General features: G+C 37.2%; 1 protein-coding gene across 2 annotated transcripts in view; it reads left to right on the plus strand.

Moving 5' to 3' along the window:
* Cdkl5 (cyclin dependent kinase like 5) overlaps positions 1-19,237 on the plus strand; it is a 232,111-nt gene that overhangs the window by 150,244 nt on the left and 62,630 nt on the right. Inside the window, exons 1-4 of one of the 2 annotated variants that reach the window (XM_029564783.1) lie at positions 1,162-1,201; positions 8,891-9,117; positions 9,697-9,833; positions 16,028-16,148. In XM_029564783.1, the coding sequence (XP_029420643.1) occupies positions 9,738-9,833; positions 16,028-16,148 (217 nt within the window). In that variant the 5' untranslated portion in view covers positions 1,162-1,201; positions 8,891-9,117; positions 9,697-9,737. Of the gene's footprint in view, positions 1-1,155; positions 1,202-8,890; positions 9,118-9,696; positions 9,834-16,027; positions 16,149-19,237 lie in introns of those variants that run through there. The other variant, XM_008835686.3, reaches the window with a different exon arrangement.

Below are 19,237 nucleotides of genomic sequence, written 5' to 3' on the forward strand. Positions count from 1 at the left end.
AAAAAAAAAAAAAAAAAATAGTGGGCCGAATTACAAAGACCTATTATATATCAGATTTGATTATGTAATAATAAGTTATATTCCACAGTACTAAAAACCTAAGTAGTTCAAGGATCATTGCAAACTGGAGATATTTTGGCAACAAGTTTTCACCCATGAATTAATAAGAAAGATATTTACCTTGGTAGATCTCATTGCATTTACTAGGTGATATAAAACTTCTCTGATCAGGGTCAGCGAGATGACTCAGTAGGTAAACGCACTGGGACCCACATGATGGACAGAACTGACCCTCAGAAATTGTCTTTTGTCCTCCACTCATATACTGTGGCATGCACTCCCAACTCCCAATACGTAAATAAATGTAATAAAAATTTAAAGAAAACTTCTCCATTAAATGAAAAAAAAATTTAGGTAACTGTGTTGTTTTGGTACTGATTATAGATTGGGTGTTCTTATATACTGCTGAAGGGAGATGGGAAATGATGTGATTTGGAATTGTCAGTTTGGTGGTATGTATTAGGAGATTTAACATTAACAGCCTTTGATCCAACTATTTTACTACAAAATTTACTCTGGAAATGAAGATACAGATGTTGAAGTATGTTCATTGAGTGACGACTTAAATAACAACCCGTTAGAAATGGAAGCTTTCAAAATTGTTTTGCTCGCAGGTCAAAATGTTACTTATACAATATGAAGTGACATACAAAACAGTGTATAATAACAAGGTATACAATATTATGATGCCAAGTAGACAACACAGATTTTCTGGAAGAAACCATCCCAAATTGTTAAAGAGTTTATGAATATTTTTGGATGTCTCCTTTGGACATGTTTTCTTCCTTTTACATCCTGTACTTTTGAAGACATTGACAGTTCTAATTTCTGTTTCATGTGTAATATAACAATCATCTGCTCTTTACCCCCTTGCCCCTCCCCTTTCCCCTTCTCCCTCCTTGGCAATGCCTGGAGGTTGCTAAGAGTGGATTTCTGAACAACAACAAAACAAAACAAAACAAAACAAAACAAAAAAAAAACGGGTGGGCAGGAAAGATGATCTTTGTCTCTGCTCCTGTGTCCCCAGGCAAGTGTAATCCTAAATTGGAAAAACATTAGAGAATGACTTTCCCTCTGCCTCTTTTTCCTTTGCAGGAAACACATGAAATTGTGGCAATCAAGAAATTCAAGGACAGTGAAGGTATACATGCATTTTTTCCTTCTTTTTTCTAAATAAAATGTGGGAGAGGAGGGATTTACTTGGTTAGACCCCATCCTTGAGGTTTAAAAGTCATTTCCTCAGGGAGTGAATACAATTTATTTCTTGTTGTGTTTTGCTTTGAAACATTTCATATCTCATAATATTAGAAAAATTATTTAAGTTATAATCATTCTTGGAACTCTTGCTCCAAAGTTTAGATCGATGTCTTTTTAACTGCCTGTTTCCATGTAGATTAAAACAGAAAAGCTGATTCAAAAAGTACTTCTTGTGAGTGCTATGACAGGCTTCAGCATTGGCCGCTGTGTTCTCCAGCTCCTAGTCAGAAGAAGAAATGCAAGGCTAAGTGGGAGATAGTAGGGAGAGGATAAATTTATATTTAGAATCATTTATTGAGATAATAAAACCTTTTCACAAAGAAATAACCATATTTGGGAGCCTTGGTCACACAACTAGACTAATTCAAATGGGAGTATTAAAATTCTCTGCTGGTCAAGGAAATTTGAAATAAAGCATTTTACTAGTGCATTTGTTTTGGAATCTTGACAGTTGACTGTTACCCATCTAAAGATAGCCAAGGAAAAAAAAACTGATAATGAAAGACTATATGCCTCTTCAGGAGCTCTAGGCAGCATTTTTTCAAGCTTGTTAGACCAAAGAGATATTCTATACCCTAGCCAATTTTCAAACACATGCTATATTATATTGAAGCAAAAGTATTACAAACTCTCATACTAGTGTAAGGTACTTCATTTTCTGCCTCTCCTGTTTATATAAACTCATAAAAATACCTCTTGTTGCATCAGACACAAGGAGTTGCCACCTCCCATATGAAAAGCAGTAGGTCTAGGGGTAAAACATATCAGCATAGCCTCAGCCTCTGTAGCTAATGAGAAGCCTGAAAATAGATGGCATAGCCTGGCTTCATCAGTGCACGTTTACTAAGCAGTGTACGACATCAGCTTCTATATTTATAAACAGTTTTATCACCCTAGCCTCAGAGGCTTAGGAAGCATGAAATAACAAACAGGGTTTGCTAATAAGACTCCTAGGATAGATTCAGGAGTATTTGATAAAACGGAATCATGATGTCCTAGTTTTGTGGAGCACATGCATATCATGCAGGACCTTGAACAGCCATTGTGAGGGCAGTCTTAAAGGGAAGCCACTGGAGAAATGCTTTTAGTTTATTCTTGAAGGTGGCATGCTTCAAACTGTGTGCCTGTGGTCTTCTGGTGTAAAGGAAGCAGTTGCCCTGGCCAGCCCACTGTGAGACCCTTGGAAATAGGCTCTTTGAGCAGTGGCTTTGGCTAACGACAGGTGGTCCAGAGACAAATGGTGATCTAAAAAGAGTGTTTGCAACAGTAGATCAAAACACATCACCTTTGCAAGTGTGTTGAGATCTCTGATGCTGCATTTGCCTTTAAAGACACATTGGGAAGTAGCCATTGCCACCAAAAGTATTGTCATCAGAGTTTTAAAAATTGTTCTTTTTTACATAGGGTCTCATGTAGCCAAGGCTGGCTTAGAACCCTGGGAGATCTAGTACTGCCTTCTATGCCTTTACTCTCTTCCTCCTGCACGAGTAATGTCTTAATAGAAAGAAAGGCTACTCATATAGGGATCAATCCTTTTGGAATATGAAGTATACATAAATAGTTTGAACGCCTTTGTAAACTATTCTAATTCCAAGTCAGTTTTATTTTCTTAAGTTTCAATGAAGTTTATCATAATAAAAAATAAAGGTATCATGATAATATTGTCCTTACTGTGTAATAGCTCTCAAACATCCTTTTTAATAGTTCCCTGAAAATACTCTTTTGATATTATAATAGTGATTGCTCTAAAGGTCTTTGTGAAAATAAATGAAATCATTCTGTTAAAACAATGTTAAACTGTGTTAGAACTATACTTGGTCTGAATGGCATTCAACTTAATTATTCTATCAATAATTATATCTCTTATTGATATATAAAGAGAGATATTTTGAAGAATATATATTACCTTCTGGTAGCTTTGAAAAAATTATGATAGTATCCTACTGTCATGTTATTTGTATAGATCCATAAATTGGTGTAAAAATTTTTGGGGACTATATTTTAAGGTAGACCAATTTTTAGTGCAAAAGATCTTTATTATACCAGGATAATTAATCACTATTCAAATTGGGAACCAAATTTTTATAGTAAATAAAAAATTACAGTGGTACTTTAATTGGAAAAGTTAAACCGAAATTATGAAAATAGTTTTGCTTTATAGTAAACAATTTAGATTATAATAGCAACTATATATTACTTTAGTTCTTAGGAGAATCAATTACTATCTTTTGGACAGTAGGGTCAATTTTTACAGCAAAATCATATATTAGGTCATATACTCAGTCAATAATACACACATACAAAAGGCTTTGTCAGTTTTCTCTTCTTTTTAAGAGAAAATATTTCTGTCTTTCTAACTTCTTGGGTTTTTTTTTTTTAGATTTTAGTTTTTATTCTCTGATTACTAGCTGATACAGCTCTGTTAGATCATTTATCAGTGTCTTCTTGTGATATTCCCTGGAAGACTTTGATACTGTGAGTGCGTATAGAAACTTCTGTTAAGAGGAAAGAATATAGACTGGAATGTGGCTCAGGGGTAGAATCTTGGATTGAATTGCCAGCCCCTTTTCCCCCCAAAATGAAAAGGAGTGCTTGAGTGATAACAAAGTTTTATCTGAGATTTATTCATTTGTTAGGTTTTTTTTTCCCTTGTGTTAATGGCTTCTGCTTCTTGACATATCATCATATATCTGACATTTCAGAGAAATTTTAGCAGTACTCTGAGTGATTATGTAAATTTATCTCTTAATGCACACTTCACCAAAAAGCATTAACTATCAAACACCTAACCAACCAGAGGCTCCATTGAATTAGTTTTGTTCATTATTTGGATCTTCTAAGAGGAACAGAAAATTACCACAGATTACAAAGATACTGGAGACTAAGTTAGTTTTCATACTATGTGCAATTATTAATTTATCCTAATTCTCTTAACCTTCCTAAAACTGTGGTCTTGCACAATAAAATTTTATATTCAGATAGTAACCAACATATCATTTTTAATTACATTTAATTACATTCATTTTGTACGTGCATGCGTGTGTGTACGTGCGTGTGTGTGTGTTGTCACACGTGGAGATCAGAGGACAACTTGTTGGGAGTAGGTTCTCTCCTTCCACCATGTGAGACCTAGGTATCAAACTCAGGTCATGAAGCACACAACAAGCACCTTTATTCATTGAGCCATCTTGTAGGCCCTGAATCTTCATTTTTATGTATTGATATATACCAGTGTCTCCTGCCCCAAATTTATTAAATAATCCAGGAATACAATTTTAAACTGAGTAGTTTTATACTAGTAATAATTTTAAAATGCTGTCTATTAAATGTTAGTGTTAGAATCTGTGGTCAGAATTTATTTTTAACCTATACTTGGAGCCTCCTTTTGATTCCTTAGACTTTCCTTGAAGAATGAGGTTTCCTCTCAACTTAGCACTGGGCCTCAATTCATGGCAAGGAGGCTAACTTCAGGGAGTTGTGCAACTGCTCACATTTAATAAGGAGTTCAGGTTGCATCTCTGCTTTCATATAAAATATAATTGCTTGCATTTTCTATTCTGCTACTGCTTGTTTCCTATAGATAAGTGTTTTTTTTCTATTGGAATGAACATATTTATTCCTTTTAATTATTATGAAATGTTTAGTTAATCATTTAGTCTTTCCACCAATAGATTTCATTTTTATTTTTACCTAGACACTAGAAAGGTCTATACTGATCTCTTGTTTTGTATAACAGTATAAAGCAAGAGCCTGAATTCTCTATAAGAGGAGCCTTGAAACAAAAATTCCAACCATAGATTAAATAAAGAATTTGAGGGACCAGAGAGATAGCTCAGAAGTTAAGAGCGCTGGCTGCTGGGAACTGAACCCAGGTCCTCTGTAAGAGCAGCCAGGGCTTTTAATGCTGAGCCATCTCTCCAGCACTCACATGGCAGCTAACAACTGTCCATAACTCCAGTTTCAGGGAATCCGATGTCCTCTTCTGACCTCTACAGGTATTGCACGACATGGGTGCACTTACATGCGGGCAAGACACTCATAGACATAAAATAATAAAATTTTTAAAAGTTGAAAAAAAAGATTTTGATTAGCTGACCTTAAGCATCCTGGCTCCTCTTGAACTCACTGCACTTCCTTTTCATGTTCAAGCCACATCCCTTTCAAGCCTCGGGGAATCTTATAAAATTTGGTGACTACTGTGAACCCTTTGTGATTTCACAAATTTCTTCTACCCTTTTACTTGCCCTTCATCTCTGAAGATTGAAGCATATTCATCTTTTTTGGTACATAAAACAGTAGTCCAACCATTCAAACCTCTGTGGCCACATTGATTGCCCTGCTGCTGCTGTCCGTTCTTCAGTCAGAGGAAGCAGAATCAAACATGGTACCCCTATGGTTTTGTTCAAGGATAGATTGACTCGTCTTTTCCATTATGTTCATTTTTAAAGATCTGTTTTGGGGGCCTCTTTGGCTATACAAAAGTGTCAGGTTTGTGATTTTACAAAGTAGGTTATGGATATTTCTGGATTTCTTTTCCAGGCCCACAGTTCTTTAAAAATAGGGTTACAATAGCATTTCTGCTGATCTTTAAGTGTTTTTTCTTTTTCTTTTCATCACTGACTTATCTTTGAATTTCTTTTGCTCTTGTGAGCTTTTTCCTTTAAAAATTGCTACTTTTTATTTTAGTGAATCTCTTGATTTTTAGGTATATTGACTCACCGGTAAGTCTATAGAAGTAGGTCAGATTTTTGTTTGTTCTTTTTTTCTCCTGTGTCACTTTATACTCACTGGGTTGAGTGATATACTTACTGCACATACATAACTTTGGCAGAATTGCTTTTGCCAAACCCTTTCAGTGGTAATGTTTTTTGTGAGGGTATTACTATATAGCCTGGGCTGGCTGGAAACTAACTAAAATTTTCATATTCATCCTCTCTGTCTTTCTCTGTCTCTCTGTCCCTCTCTGTCTCTCAGTCTCTCTCTCTCTCTCTCTCTCTCTCTCTCTCTCTCTCTTTCTCTCTCTCTCTCTCTCTCTCTCTGTATTTTGAAACAGGGTCTCACTCTGTAGTCTACACTGTCCTAGAACTCCCTGTTTAACTTAGGCTGGCCTGGAACTTGTAGCAATCCTCCTACCTCAGCCTCCTGAGTGCTTGGATTACAGGTAGGAGCCAGAGTGCTTGGCTTCCATCAGTGGTAACTGATGATGAGGTCTGTCAGCATGTACATAAGCAACTATAGAAACATTGACTCAGAACTAGAAGAGACTTTCACAATAAACCAGTGTAATTCCAGCCCCAGCTTATAGGTGAGGAGGTGGTATGTGATTAACTGAGCTAAAATGCAGATCCAGAATCTTCATTGACTTTTTCTTCCTCCCATACTATTTAGTTGGCTACTTGGCTTCAGCAGCAAGCCAAATAGCTGGGTCTAATAACAGTCTAGGCCTGAACCTGGGTATTGTTACTCATTCTCCAAAGTTCAGTGTGTTACACCATGCCTCCTAAGTTCCTATTTTTAACTCAGACTATAGGGTTGAATGTGACTCTTGGTCCTTACACCCCGAGACAGTTAGCTGTTCATTTAAGCCTTGGCTTCTTTATTTGTGAACTGGAGGAGGCAGTATAGAGAGCCCATGAGGATTATTTTAGCTAGTGATTTTGGATTGTGTGTGCTTGTTTCAGTGACTTATACTACCACCTTTAAAATAGCTTAACTGAGATGCTTTGCTCCTTTCTGCTTGTCTAAAGAGAGGGGCACATGCCAGCAGAATGTGCATTCCTTTTCTCCATTATCTCATCATTTTGTGCCACAGTTTTCATTATAAAGTATAGAATAGGCTAGAAACATTTAAAATACTTGCAGAAACAAAATTATAGGGTGTTCCAAGTAATGAAGAACGCAGTTTGCTTGCACTTTGCACTTTGGGAATTAACAACTCCATTTCCTGACTCCATTTTCTGCTTGTTCCCAGTCATTATCATCTTAATGCTCAGGAGCTTACCTATGGCCTTCATTACCTATAAAGGCAGCGCAAATGAGGTTTTGGCACTACATGCTATGTGATTTACTCTATTTCTGGTTCTCCCTCCACCCCTTTCCCCAATTTAATGTACTCTGTCATATATATAAAGGCCTGTAGTGTTCCCCAAATGTCCTTCAGTGTCCCTTGGAGCCTGGAAAACCTACCAAGAGTCCCATGCTTGAGAGACTGTCGGGCCTGAGCATTTCAGATAAGAGGCATTCCACTTGTATCAGGAAAAATAATGAGAAAAAGTCCAAAGTGTTTTAATAAAGAATAGTAGGTTGAGGAATCATCTTACTTTTGAGGGTATAGGAAATCTTCTTGAGGTAAGAGGTTTTATTAAAAACTTGAGGAAACCAGCTCTGTCAAGAGCCAGGATAGAAAAATGAGCATTGTGAGTCCAGAGGACAAGTGCAAAGAATTGCTATGCTAAAAGAATTGAGAGTGAGACTGGGGAACTAAAAGGTTAAAATAAAGGGGGGTATGTTACTGGGGATCCTGACATAGTTTCTGGTTGTTCCCAGGCTGTAGCAGCTGGGGCTACTCTAGCACTCAGAAGTTATAAAAGACCACTAAGTTGTACAACAGCTGGTAATCTGTCCCCTAACAATCCTCTGAACCACTTCAAGAAGTCACTTGATTATATCTCATCCATTCCCCTGTCATGTGGGATGCACTGCCATGCTCTTCTTCTCACTCAGGATGGGCCACTGTTTCTGCTATTGTTGGCCTTCCCTACTGCTGGTTCTTCTCTTCACATAGGCATCATCCATGTTCTTTTCTAACTTATGTACTAGAAATCTCCAAATCACAAAGGAGTGTTGACTTTATGTTCCCTGATTGTCACAGATTTACCAGTGCTACAAAGCCCCTGTTTCTATTACAGTCTCTCCTTTAAAATTCAGTTTGAAAGGGGGTTGGAAGAGGAGACTGGAGAGAAAATCAGCTGATAAGCATTCCTTCTTGTGCATTTAGACTCTTCCCCTTTCCTCATGCCCCACTCCCATTTAGCCTTTTCCTTCTCGGGTACCTTGTGTAGAAAGTATATCTTCCCAAAAGGTATGGGTTTTCTTTTCCCTGTCCCATACTTCATTTTCTTCCCCTTTAGACTTAAAAGATATGGCTAACATGATTTCTAACCCTAACCAAAGCTTTGAGGTCAAATGTGTTTTAGAATTCCTAACAAGTTTTAGAATGGAAATATGGCGTATTACATTGCACCCTGTAATCAAGGCATATTTCTATAGCACTGTTATGAATATTCATAGGAAGTGGGTTAAACAAAGAGCATAAATAGTCTCATATTGATTCAGTTTTGCCTCTGAATGAATTTGTTACAAACTTAGAAAGGGCTCCTTTTTCGGATTGTTTGAAAATTTGAAAATTATGAACCTGTACCCATGAACATATATATTGAAAATACACAGACTTTCCAAGTTACCTCTGAAGCTATCATAACCACACATTTGAAGTCAAATGTTACTCTATACATCCGTTCCCATCAATCTGCTAAAGTTCATTTGACTTTTGTCCTTCTTCCATGTCATGGAGGTGATCACAACTGAAATTGATGGTATGGAAGGGCAGATACTGGTTCAGCATAAGTTCTCCATCCCAGAACAGCTATACCATCTGGGATGGACAGATGGACATGCCATGGGAAGGCAGCAGGGCCCATACTAGCTGCTGTTCAGAGAAATCAGACACTCTTAAGAATCCCTGCAATTTGGCCATGAACAGCATTGTGAATGCCTGATCTATGACCTCTACTCATTGAGGTGAGTGACTCCCAAGCAACTTGAGTCAGAAAATGGTTTTCTAAGCCAAAGCATCAAGCCAAACTTAAGGTGTTGACTGCTACAGATGCTGGCTGCAGAACGGCTCCTCTTCCAATTGATGGGACAGATTCTCATGACCCTTTGAAATACTTTCTTCCTCAGTACAGAATGTTAGGGCTAAAATGACAGTGAATTCATGTTCTATCTATAAACCTGTGGTTTTGCACATACTTTATACAATAAGAAATATAAAAAATGAGCAGAAAATTGGGCTTACACTATTCAAGGAAGCCTTTTCTTTGTTGTTTATCTTGTTTGAGGCATTTTTTGGTACTGCATAATTCAGGATGACCTGGAACTTGCAGTCCTCCAGTCTCAACCTCCTGAGTACTGGGTTATAGGTGTGCACCACCAAATTCAACTAAGCCTTTTAAGTTTTTTACTTTCTATCCTTTCAGCAAGAATTTATGTTAATATTCTATCTAGGACTTAAATAGAATTTGTTTTCATTGTTCTTAAAACTTTTTGAGTGTAGTTGAAAGCTTTAATCTTTTCTCTTCACCATTGTTTATATTCTAGAAAATGAAGAAGTCAAGGAAACGACTTTGCGAGAGCTTAAAATGCTTCGCACGCTCAAACAGGAAAACATTGTGGAGCTGAAGGAAGCCTTTCGTCGGAGAGGGAAACTGTACCTGGTGTTTGAATATGTTGAGAAAGTAAGCCATGAATTAGCAATGTTCAGATTTGCCTAGCTCTTTTGTTTCTGACACTATTGAAAAAAGCAGGGTTAATTAGTATGACCTACCAATGCATTCATAATCTGAGGGTCAAAAATGAAAATATCCATAGTCACTAGAAGTCCTGAAATAGATTTAGGGATTTTATGCAAGTTAGGAGTATTCCAATAATCTCGTTTATACAGTACAGTGGTATGGCTTCTGAAGTCTTAGAATCTATGCCCAATAAGTAACTTTTAGATTAGAGTTATTTCAGTTAAACCAGAACAAAGGCTTTGAGGAAGAAATAGGCAAATGAACAATATGATAAAGGATGATAAAGGTACTGATCAGATCCATGTAAACATTAGCTAGGTCTCTGAATTGAAACTAGAGTGGTGAATGAGCAAAGTAGAAGCAGCCATTTGTGAGCTGCTAGTGCTTTGGCCTTCTTGCAGGAAGGGGTTTTGCCGGGAATTGTAAGGTGAGGCCAGAGGCTGTCATTAAGATCACTAGTAAAAGGTCAACTCATTAGTGGCCATTTTAATATTGTGACCTAAGGGCAAAATATTACATGTCTCAGGATTTCTTGGAGAGCAACTGATGTCTAGCAGTTGGTTTTGGCTGGTTATAGTAGGAGAAGCTGGAGCCAGAGGAGCCTGTTGGAGGTTTCCTTGCCATGTAAAAAGGTTGCTTCTGATAACCTCTTACATTGTTATCTAAACACAGATTAATACAGGAGAGGCTTCTGTTCACTGTAGGTCAATTTCCAGGTGTCTGTTATGGCATAAGTGATAAGAAAGCATTGTCTTCTGGATGACTGACCAGTAATTTTACATTGAGTTCATTCAGCCTTTACAAATTGTTTTTTTAAAATAAATAGTATAAAATAGTAATTTACTAGTAAAACTTCAAAAATATACAAGGCTCTGTCATTTTAATCCAGTGCTTGTATGTTACTTTTCCAAAACTCTTATTTCTCTTTTTGTGTCAGTTTCGGTATTCCCCTACAGTAATTTCCCTATCAAAATAAAACTAATTTAAAGAAGAAAGTTTTAAGATAAGGATGGCTGTACTAGGATTACAGGGAAAAAAAAGATTCTCTATTTTCTAGTTGTCACAAATACTCATGCAGTTTTCAGCTTTCAGTGCCAAATAATAAAATTTGACAAATCCAGTATTCCTATTTGTCTTTTTTATTTTTTCTATTTGTGGTTATTTTTCATGATAAATAACAATTTAGTATAACAAATAGAGAGATCTCCTCTGAGTGTCTGCTTCCTCACTGGGAGAAGCAGTTTGGCATATCTGAAATAGCTCTGCTCATACATGGCAGAACTGCTATCAGTATTGCAGTCTTCTGACACTGAGACCTAGGCTTCTTTCCCTGTCCCTGTGGTTTCTGGATGGAGGCTAATCATACCTGTCTACCAGTGGCAGTGCCCAGCTATCAGCATTATAGTGCCTTAAACAAAATAGGAATTCTTTCTCCCTCACAAACACATACGAAGGGATTCAGCACAGGACTGAATGCTTGCACCGCTCCACAGTCATCGGAGCCTCTTACACCAGGTTGCTTCTTCCTTTTTGCTCCACCATTTATAAAATAGACGGTCCTTGTCTTTAATGTCAACTTCAGCTGTCAGATCATGTTTGCCAGGACATAGTTACATGGTCACACTTGCTGCAAGGCACAGAGGAAATGTACTCTTCATTCTAGGGAGCTAGGTCAGTGATTGAAATTGTATTCATTTTAGAATGAGGTGGAATGATTATGGAGGATGGTATAGTCTCTGCCACTCAGGAGTCTAGACTAGAATGTGAACTTAGAGAGCTGCCATTTTCTGCATTACTAAGCCCTTGTAACCCTTCTTGTTCTTGGCACCTCCTACGAATTTGTTAATTGAATAAAGGAAATTCACATAGAGATTTTTAAAAGAAGCATACATTCTTTCAACATTTTATTTTGACTGAAACCACAACTGTACATTTAACCCTCTCTAGAGGTAGGTCAAAGTGTTTTGTATGTTGATCTGATTAATGTTCTCATTGGTCTTTCTTACATATATCATGCTGATAAATGCATCTTTAAAGGTGAGCAAAAGCTCTAAAAACATTTACAAAGCAATCTGAGTGCAGGGTCTGTCAATATTTATGCTTATCACCACCAGCACCTGTTCCTTATCAGTGTTTATGCACGTCTCTCATCACTGACTAAACAATAATGCCTTTTGTAGCTATCTTCCAAACAAGCAGATTGTCTTTTTATGCACAACAGCTCTCTTTTTAAAGAAACATTAGTTTGGTGGTTGATAATGATATTTAATTATATTAAAATTTTTGGGAACTTTTACAGTTTTTATGTGGGTTTTATCTATTAATGTTTCTCATATTAGGCAAAAATTAGCATTATAAAATTTGTTTGGGGCTGCAGTTGTAGCTCAGTGGAAGAGTGCTTGCCTAGCAATGCAAAAATGAAAAAAAAAACCCACAATAATAAACCCATTAATGTTAACATAAATAGATTTGTATGTTGGTTTTTCTTTCAAATAAAAAATGGTATATCATGGAGCTGGAGAGATGACTTAGCAGTTAAGAGCATTGACTGCTCTTGCAGAGGACCTGGATTTGAGTCCCACCACCCAGGTGGCAGCTAACAAGTTCTGTAACTCGAGTTCCAGGGGATCTGATGCCCTTTTCTGACCTCCACGGGCATTGCATGACACAGGTGCACTTACACACGTGCAGGCAATACACTCATTCTCATAAAATAAAAATAAATATTTTTTTTAAAAAAATGGTGTATCACAAAAAGTGACTAGTTCAGCCTGTATCTCGGTCAGCCAGTAAGGACATTCGAGGTTCAGATGGCTCATGTTCAGCACAGGTGCTTTATGTGGAATCTTGACTTACCATATAGATTTTTTTTTAGGATTATAAGATTTTATTGTTAAAAACATATATATATATATATATGTGTGCAATTTGCATATCATATGATAATGGTAACTTCTTGAACATACAACTTGCTATGACTGGATTAAAAATATAGAAAATTTATGTTAGACATATGAGATTTAATCAGTAATAAACATTTCTCAACAAAGAAAAGCCCAACATGACTTCCTTGATAAACTGACTATCGAGCCTCATAGATTTTTCAAATGATTTTGTACAAAACTACCAAAGTCTTTCATCAAATTGTGTATGTAAAAGCAGGTATTTACATGAAATAAAATAGTTTGAAGTAGGACCCTTACTTTATATCATACAAAACAATTCACAATGAACCAAGCAAGTAATCACTAGTCTAAAGTTAGAAAAGCACAAGAGGAAATACAGAAGGACAGCTTCATAATACTGAATGTGGCAAAGATCTCAGACTCTAAGATCTGACCACAAAAAGATTTTATAGATTCTTAAAAAGGCTTATGTTCTAGTTTAATTTCTGTTTGTGTGACAGAATACCCTGACCAAAAGCAACTTAAAGGAGAAAGAGTTTATTTGGCTCACAATTCCAGGTTACAGTCCATCGATGCAGGGAACTCACAGTCATGGGCTTGAAATGCTAGTCACATTATACCCATAGTTAGGAGCAGAGAGAAATGCGTGCATGCATGCTTAGTGCTCAGCTAGCTTTCAGTACTATTATATAGTCCAGGGTGCAAAATCTGGAAATGGCACCACCCACTTTCAGGCTAGGTCTTTGCACATCAATTAAGGCAGTCAAGACAATCCCCCACAGACATGCCCAAATGCCAATCAGATCTAGATAATCCCTCATTGAGGAATTTACTCACCTTCCCAGATGATTCAGCATTGTGTCAAGTTGACAATTAAAACTTAGCTATCAGAGCATGTACTGAAGAAACAGAATTTCGTAAAAGTAGTATTTTCTACTGCTTCACCAAGGACATCTTTAACAAAAGCTGCTGATTTTTGTTTCTTTCTTTTTTTTTTTTTTTTTTTTTTTTTTTGGTCTTTTTGAGACAGGGTCTCCCTGTAGCCCCAGCTATCCTGGAACTCACTATGTAGACCAGGCTGGCCTTGAACTCACAGAGATCCACCTGCCTCTGCCTCCCAAGTGCTGGGATTAAAGGTGTGCACCACCATACCCATCTTTTGTTCCTTTTTAATGGAGTAGCATGGATGGGTCACTTGGATTGAAAAATCCTATTGTCTTGATTCACACTAATGTGCCAGCAGTTTATCTACTGTTGCCATGTACCACCAATGAGAAAGGTAGACATCTGAGGTAGTTTGACTTTCTGAACCTGTGAGTAGTATCTGATACCTCTGTATAGTCCCAGATCACATTTGGGAAACTGTCATCCTCTGGGGCTTCCTATAAACAATAAGCTAAGATTGTGTTGTGAGCCTTATTCATTGTGCTTTGCAGAGAAGATGGAGAATGTTTGGTTAATCTGCAAATTCAATGGAGACTAAGTGATGTTTTTTTGTTTTTTATTTTCTAATTATTTATTTTTATTTTATATGTATGAATGTTTTGCCTGCATGTATGTAAGTGCATCTGCATTGTACAATGCTTATGGAGGCCAGAAGAGGGCATCAGATCCCCTGGAACTAGAGTTACAGGCAGTTGTTAGAGGCCATCTGGGTTCTGAGATTCGAACCCAGGTCCTCTGCAAGAGACAACCAGTGCTCTTAACCGCTGAGCCATCTCCCTAGTCCCCTACGTTAAGTTTTGACTTGGCTTTTTTGTTGGTTTTTGAGTCAGGGTCTTCCTTGTAAGTGTTAGGATAACAGTCATGCACTACCCCTATCTGGCTTTCCATAAAATTTTACAAAATTGTCTCTGATGCTAAATTGAGATTTTTTGACTTGCTTGGTATCTGTGTACTATTTGGTCAATATTTCCTCTTTTTTACAAAATTTTAATTACTATTGATCATGTGTGTATATGTGTGTGTCAAGAGCTTGAGGTACTGTGTGTCACAGTAGATATGTGGAGGTCAGAGGACAATTTTGTGGAATCAGTTCTTCCCTTCCACCTTTACATGGGTTCTGAGGCTCAAACTCAGGTTGTCAGGGTTACATCTTTGGGCAAGAAGTGCCTTTACCAAGCACTGAGCCATCTCACTGGACCATGATAATATTTTCTTACCTGTTTTAATTTTTATACTAATTATATTGATCAATTCTAATCTTAGGGAATTTTCCCTTTTCTTTTTTCATCTAAAAAATTTTATTTATTATTTTTATTTTATGTGTATGAGTGTATTGCCTGCATGTATGTGAGTGCACCTGTGTCATGCAATGCCGCGGAGGTCAGAAGAGGGCTTCAGATTCCCCTAGAACTGGAGTTAAGGACGGTTCATAGCTGCCATGTGGGTGCTGGGAATCCAACCTGGGTTCTCTGCAAGAGCAGACAGTGCTCTTAACCGCTGAGCCATCTCTCCAGCCCCTCTTTCTTCATTTTTTTTTTAAAGACAGGGTCTCAGTATGTAGTCCAGGATGGCTGGGAACTCACTATGTTGACCAGGCTGGCCTTGAATTCACAGAGATCCACTTTCCTCTGCCTCCTAAGTGCTGGGAATAAAGGTGTACCCCACATGCCTGGCCGTTTTTTTTTTTTTTTTTTTTTTTTTTTTCATTTTAAGGATGTTATTTCAGGTTTCTCCCAGAAATAGGGTTTCAAAACTTGATTTTTTAGAAGATTTTTTTTTTGGAAACAGGGTCTCCCTGTAGCCCCAGCTGACCTGGAATTCACTAAGTAGACCAGGCTGGCCTTGAACTCACAGAGATTCTCCTGCCTCTGCCACCCTAGTGCTGAGATTAAAGGCGTGTGCCACCACATTAAAGATGCACAGCATAGTCTTAAAATGACCCCCTCCCCCACAGTACAGTGTCATATCTCCATATTATGTTGCTTTTCCCTTCAAATCATTCCGAAATGATACTTGAAAGTCTTTAGAGGGAGTAAAACGTGCACGTGGTTATGATTTGGGGCAGCAACAAAGAGGAATAAAAGTGTAACTTTTCATAAAAGAAAGCTTCCATTTAATGCAGTATACTGATGCACTGTAAACTAAGTTGTAGATGAAATACAAAACAAAAATATGCATGCTGTACACTGGATGAGTCATCATCTAAGATACTTTAGATTATTAATAATACACAATTAAAGAACTTTCTTGATTTTGGAGATGAATGGACCTGTATTTAATTTTTAGAATATGCTTGAATTGCTGGAAGAGATGCCAAATGGAGTTCCACCTGAAAAAGTGAAAAGCTATATCTATCAACTAATTAAAGCTATTCACTGGTGCCATAAGAATGACATTGTCCACAGAGGTGAGTATAGGAAATTGAAATGGAAGATACTAAAGAAATCATCAAAGTTAAAATATTTGCTTTTTTAGGGATATTTATATTTAAGTTAAATGTATTTTGAAAGTAAAGGATATGAGAAGTTCTTTGCTCTTCAAATCTCCTTTTATACCCACCAAATCATAGACCACAAATTTATTTGTATACTGTGGCAATATCACAGTCTGCTGTGAACTGTAGAAATACCTACTGATTCAACACATGCAAATGTTGATGCTTATTTGTGGTGGCAAAAGGACAATCTCCATAGCCTTTGGGTCTTACAGGTAGACCCAGGGAGTATGAACCATCTCAAAACCAGGCTTTATGAATGGTCTATAAGTCATTTACTCCCACTGGAATCCTTCTTTCTTTCTGTCTTAGATTAGTAATCTGCAGTATATGCCCTCACCTCCTGATATCTCCTCCCTTGAAAAGTGCCCTTTGTCAGCCAAAAATGTCAAAAGTATTTGGGAGCTCTTATGTAATCCCTAAAAGATTTTAGGATTACCTCGTCAGAGGGGGGAATGTTAGAGTAGCAAAAAGCTCCATAAGTTAACTGGTCAAGACTATAAAATCCCTAGTCTATGTTGGAGGACTCAGCTTTCCAATCTCACTGGTCAGTCACCTGGCGATAGAACCACCCCTAGGAAGGTAGGTTCATCTTACGTTATGCTAAATAGATGGGCAGAATACCTGGTGTGTTAATGAAGTAGCAGATTTTCCTGCCTGGAATCCTGCCTTGTAACACAGAATTCCACAGAACTTCTGACCAGCCACAGTCATGTAGGTCTCCGTAAGTCTGTCTGCTTTCTGCCGTTTGGGTCCATTCTTTAATTCTTTTATGAATGAGACTAAGAACCCTCTAGGGCTTCCCTCTGCTTCAGTACAGGTCAAAACGATGGATATTTGGTGTCTTACTTTAATTAAGAGACAAAATGACCTACTGTAACAGTATGTGAAGGTGCTTTGCAGACAATGATAGACTGGCAGCATCCTTTGAAATATTCTGGAAAAAAATTCATTTTGTACCCTTTGTATGTTCAGAATGTAGCATTATCAGAAACCCTCAAAAAATAAATAACAGTGCCCTTTGTCTGTACGTTGAAGGCATTATCAGCCTCGTATAAAGACCATGATTATACTTCCATAAGCGGTCTTACTATTTCCCTTATTGCTACAAAGTCAGTGGTTTCTAGCCATAAGAGAAATTACTTGCTCTGCATCATCTTTGACTCTATACCATTTGTCTTCTTATAATCTGTCTTGCTCTATTAAGTTTTGCAATAATTGGACACAAATTGATGCGATAGTGAAGCTAGAAATGTTTATCAGAAAACTTTGAAATGTCTACTTCTTATCTTTGAAATATCAGATAAATGCATACTGCATTTTAATTTACCTGTACAGATATACAAGAATATCACTTTTAAAATAGTCTTACTCTTGGGGCCAGAGAGATGGCTCGGCGGTTAAGAGCACTGACTGCCCTTACAGAGGACCCGAATTCAATTTTCAGCACCTTCATTATGGTTAACAACCATCCATAACTCCAGTTCCAGGGAGTCCGATGCCCTCTTCTGACCTCTGCAGACATTGCATGACACAGGTGCACTTCTATACATGTAGGCAATACACTCATACACATATTTTTTTTAAATTGTCTCTTAAGAATAGCTTAAAGTTAATATAAAGAATTCCAACTTCTGCCGATCTTAGAGACTATAGTTCTTTTATTTGACTCTCATTGTAGTTACCTTATTATCAAGGTTATGTGTCATGGACCATCTAGTGTCTAGGGTGATGGTTCTGAAAAGTCTGTGTTGTTGTTCGTGAGGATATTAATGAGGAGCTGCACTCAGTATGTTCCTTTATGAGACTGAGGTTTAATTAAATGTGTAGCCAATTAATGGTAGAAACCATGATTCCAGAATGGGGATGTAAAAGGTAGAGCATGTGTGAGACCTTGGGTTTAATCTCCAGGAATGGAAAAATACAATTCCATGATTCTGAAATCTATAGATTTCACTACCTCTGCTCTTTCCCCACTGTCCCCTCTACCATGTAGTATAGATGATAGCTACTGTGCTCTAAAAATAAAAATTTGGCTGGGCATCATAGTACATATCCATATTCTTAGCACTTAGAAGGTAGAGAAAAGAGAATAAGGCAATTCAAAGTCACCTTTGACTACATAGTGAGTTGAAAGTCAGTCTGGGATATATAAGACCCTCTCTCAAAACATAAAATTGTGAGGGCTAGAGAGATGGCTCAGCAATTAAAAGCACTGGCTGCTCTTACAGGGGACCCTGGTTCAGTTCCCAGCATCCGCAAAGCAGCAAGTAACTGCCTGTAACTCCAGTTCCAGGGAATACAATGCCCTCTTCCTACCTCTTTGGGCATTTCATGACACAGGTGCACTTACACACATACAGTCGGTACACTCATACACATAAAATAAAAATAATAGACTATTAAAAATAAAAATAAAATATAAAACTGTAGGATTCCTCCCAGAAGGATAATTTAACTTCATTTTTTGCAAATTTCTGCTCCACAACTACTATCACATCGTTACATGATCTGTGGAAAAAAATGGAAATCTTAACCTGACTCAATAGTTTGGCTTCAGCATTAACCATAGTTAGTTGTGATAAGTAAATGTAGAAATTCCATACAAAACCTTTGTTGTATTTCTTCCTCAAGTAAATAGAATGCTGTATAATTATTGTTGATGTGTATTTCTTAAGGTAACATGTAACTATAAAAATTTTTGGTTTTAATCACCAAAAATTTGTATGATTAATGTTTTACGGAGACGACATAGTTCCTTGAAATATGTTGGCCTAAATTCAGTCATTTTAAAATTTTCAGAGTTAAGGTTGTATGCTCACCATGCTTTAGGCTCTACGTTCAATCCTTAGCACAGAAAGGTAGGAAGAGTTTAATTTCCCCCCTTTGGTAATTGTGGTCTGCATGTTTCTCAAAGAGAAATTAATTGAAACTTCAAGTAGCAGCATAAAATGTCTTACTCTTCTTTATACTGCATAGTTCTCTGTTGAAATTATGCTAGT

Source organism: Nannospalax galili, unplaced genomic scaffold, assembly GCF_000622305.1.
Source record: "Nannospalax galili isolate Female #2095 unplaced genomic scaffold, S.galili_v1.0 scaffold217, whole genome shotgun sequence".
NCBI classification, from domain to species: Eukaryota; Metazoa; Chordata; class Mammalia; order Rodentia; family Spalacidae; genus Nannospalax; species Nannospalax galili.